This window comes from Brassica oleracea, chromosome C9 (genome assembly GCF_000695525.1).
Source record: "Brassica oleracea var. oleracea cultivar TO1000 chromosome C9, BOL, whole genome shotgun sequence".
Lineage (NCBI taxonomy): Eukaryota > Viridiplantae > Streptophyta > Magnoliopsida > Brassicales > Brassicaceae > Brassica > Brassica oleracea.
The window spans coordinates 53,719,538-53,722,321 of NC_027756.1; the positions used below are offsets into that span (position 1 = coordinate 53,719,538).

General features: G+C 34.0%; 1 protein-coding gene across 1 annotated transcript; it reads right to left on the minus strand.

The window, feature by feature from the left end:
• Window positions 1-598: 598 nt before the first annotated feature.
• LOC106315366 (putative homeobox-leucine zipper protein ATHB-51) lies at window positions 599-2,319 on the minus strand. The gene is made up of 3 exons (XM_013753095.1): window positions 2,202-2,319; window positions 1,231-1,592; window positions 599-778 (listed from the first exon to the last, which is right to left on the minus strand). Exons 1-3 carry the CDS (start codon window positions 2,317-2,319, stop codon window positions 599-601), a joined length of 660 nt encoding a protein of 219 aa, XP_013608549.1.
• Window positions 2,320-2,784: the final 465 nt, after the last annotated feature.

The window sequence follows — 2,784 nt, forward strand, 5'->3', positions numbered from 1 at the left end:
ATAATTGAGGTTGTTTCAGACGTCAAAGGACGGAATTTTAGAAATTAACTCATTTAATTGTCGACAAAAAAAACTCATTTAATTAAGTTTGAGCTTAATTATTCAAAAGCTCAATTTTAGCTCAAAATGGATACCATAAATGATGATAAATTCATACTTTTCAGAAAGATATAGTGAAGATCTTTGATTCGTCCTCACATGAAAATCAAAGCAACGGTCTTATGCGGAGAAAAGTAGTCTCTTATACCAATAAGTTCATTGTCTTTGGGTGCTTGATGTTTTTTTTGCTTAAACTTTGACCATCTTAAAGGTTCGTTCGTTTATTCTACCTTGTTTTGTTTAGACATTCTTTTAAGATTGTTTGTCTTGTGTCCTAAGGCCACCGATTTGCCCTAAGTACACTGACCTTTCTATGAACCATTTACAGATCCAAAATATGGCTAGGTTTAGATTTTAGGACACAGAAACGTTCCATTCATATGATAAAATCGTACAATGCGCAAAAGTCTGCCTTAATCTAACATTACTTAAAATTTAAAACTCCCAACAAATCTTAAGCTCGACGTGAGTCTCTCTCGCTCTCCAAGATCCGAAACACCTACCATGGGTAAGGCTGTTGCGATGATAACGGGGGCCAACAAGTAGAAGCAACACACATTGGATTATTGTATTGATCAGTACCGTAAATTTGACTCCCTCCGGCTATTTGATTGTTGTTCAGATTCATTTGCCTCTTCATCAAATGGTCTTTTAGTATTACACCTCTCAGATTCATCACCTGCGTCACAAAATCAAAAACTAAAGGGCTAAAACAACAAAGGATGAATAGTTTAGAAATCACATTGGTGTATCTCAACCGAATATCTGATCATTATAAAATAAGAATTTTTGAAAATGTTGTGAAGAAAAAAAAAGAACTCAAAAAGTAGAGAGATAAGTGACATAGGTTTAGTTTGAGAAACTTCAAAAAAAAAAACTGGAGATACTCTTAAAGTTATATGGCAATCCATGATTTGCTTACTTTTAGTATGATTTCTAATGTAATTATTAAATAAACTACAGTATATTAAATAACTACTAGTAATATTTTATCTATCAATTACCTAGGTGAATATCTAAAGGGAGACAGATGCTCTAAGATCCCATGATTTTTTTTTTAAAATGGTGCATATTATACCTCATCGTGCCTTGTCAAAAAAAAAAAATATATATATATATATATATATATACCTCATCGTGTAGAATTTGATTCTGTCTTGAAACCACGTCGTACTCTTTCCTTAGCGAGTTGTACGACTCCTCGAGATGCTTCACCCTCCACCGTGCACGGCGGTTCTGGAACCAAACAGCTACCTGACGTGGCTGCAGACGAAGCTCCTTCGACAGCTTCACCTTCCTGTCTGAATCAAGTTTGATATCTTCTTGAAAACTCTGTTCAAGTGAAGCTAATTGTTCAGTCGTTAGTTTCTGCTTCTTCTTTATCATCTCGTCGTCGTTACTTGGATATTGGCACGCATTGGTGATCTTTTCTGATGATTCCGGTACAGAAATAACCGGTCCGGTTTGCGTAAGGACAGGCGTAGACGAATTTCCTGGTAAAACTTAACAACAAAAACAAAGAAAACGACACAAACGCTCAACAATAATAATTTCAAATACAATACAAAAAAAATTCCAGTTTTTCTTGAGCGAGAAAACGAATCTCAAAACATTTGAAAAGCGACGTTTCTACCACTGAGCATGGTTCCAAGAAAGTCATAGAATATCGGTGGTCTATATCCTACTTACCGTTCCCTCAAAAAAGTTTATATACTGGAGTACTGTATAAAATGGAATCTTTTCCAAAAAAGTAAATAGTAGACGTATTTCTCTGAGTCTCTCATAATTAAAATTAAAGAAAATAATAAAAAGAGGAAAATAGTTTCTACTTTGAAACATTTTGAACAAATTTTGAGAATTCTATTATACAGAGACATTCAACTGACCATTCACATTTCTTTAATTTTCTTTTAAAAAAATCATAAAAATAAAATACTAATATTTTCTTTTTAATCTCTCACCATTAGTGGTGCTCTTAAGACCTTTTCAAAATTTAATGCATACCTAGCTATATTTTAATTTGGTGAAAATTTTAAAACTCAACCGCAATTACAACAAATCCACAAAAATATGGATATAAAGATGCATGTGAATGAATATACCTGCATAAGGATCATAGCTGAAGTTTTGGAGCGAGTTGGATGAGTTAGACTCCAGCCACTGAAGTGGCGTAAAAGCAACTCTCATGTTTTCAACATTGCTCATCGTTGACCATTCCATTTCCTTTAGTCTTGCTGTTCTTGTGAATCTAATAAAAAGACATGATAAATGATTAAGAAGGAACAGATTTTAGGGTTTTATTCTACAGACGAATTTTAAGATACAAAATTAGGGTTTTGGTGGACCATACGAGCGGGTCAGGCGTGACGATAAGTTTCTTCTTCTATACAATTTTTTGGAGGTGCAACGAAGTGTGAGAGCATGCAGTGAGAAAGAGATAGTTATACACTTATAGTTATATTGAGATAGAGGTTGAGTATGGAGTTAGAGGTAGAAAGAGGCTGAAGTGTGATTTTTTAGTCTTACCTTGCACGTCATCATACGTCATCTCCCTAAGATTTACGTAAAAGATGATATAGTCGTTGAATCTAACTTTTAAACTTGGATTTTTTTGTTGATTTTGCCTTGAAAAGACCACTAGTAAACAAAGCGGATTTGGTGGCTGAGATTTAATCAACGTTATTG

Excerpts from the sequence above, each read along its gene's own strand:
- LOC106315366 (XM_013753095.1), bottom strand. The coding sequence starts at position 2,319 with ATGGAATGGTCAACGATGAGCAATGTTGAAAACATGAGAGTTGCTTTT. Across the intron at positions 1,593-2,201 it reads CAGCTATGATCCTTATGCAG|GAAATTCGTCTACGCCTGTC; the intron begins GTATATTCATTC and ends AAGTTTTACCAG. Across the intron at positions 779-1,230 it reads ATCAAATTCTACACGATGAG|GTGATGAATCTGAGAGGTGT; the intron begins GTATATATATAT and ends TTTGTGACGCAG.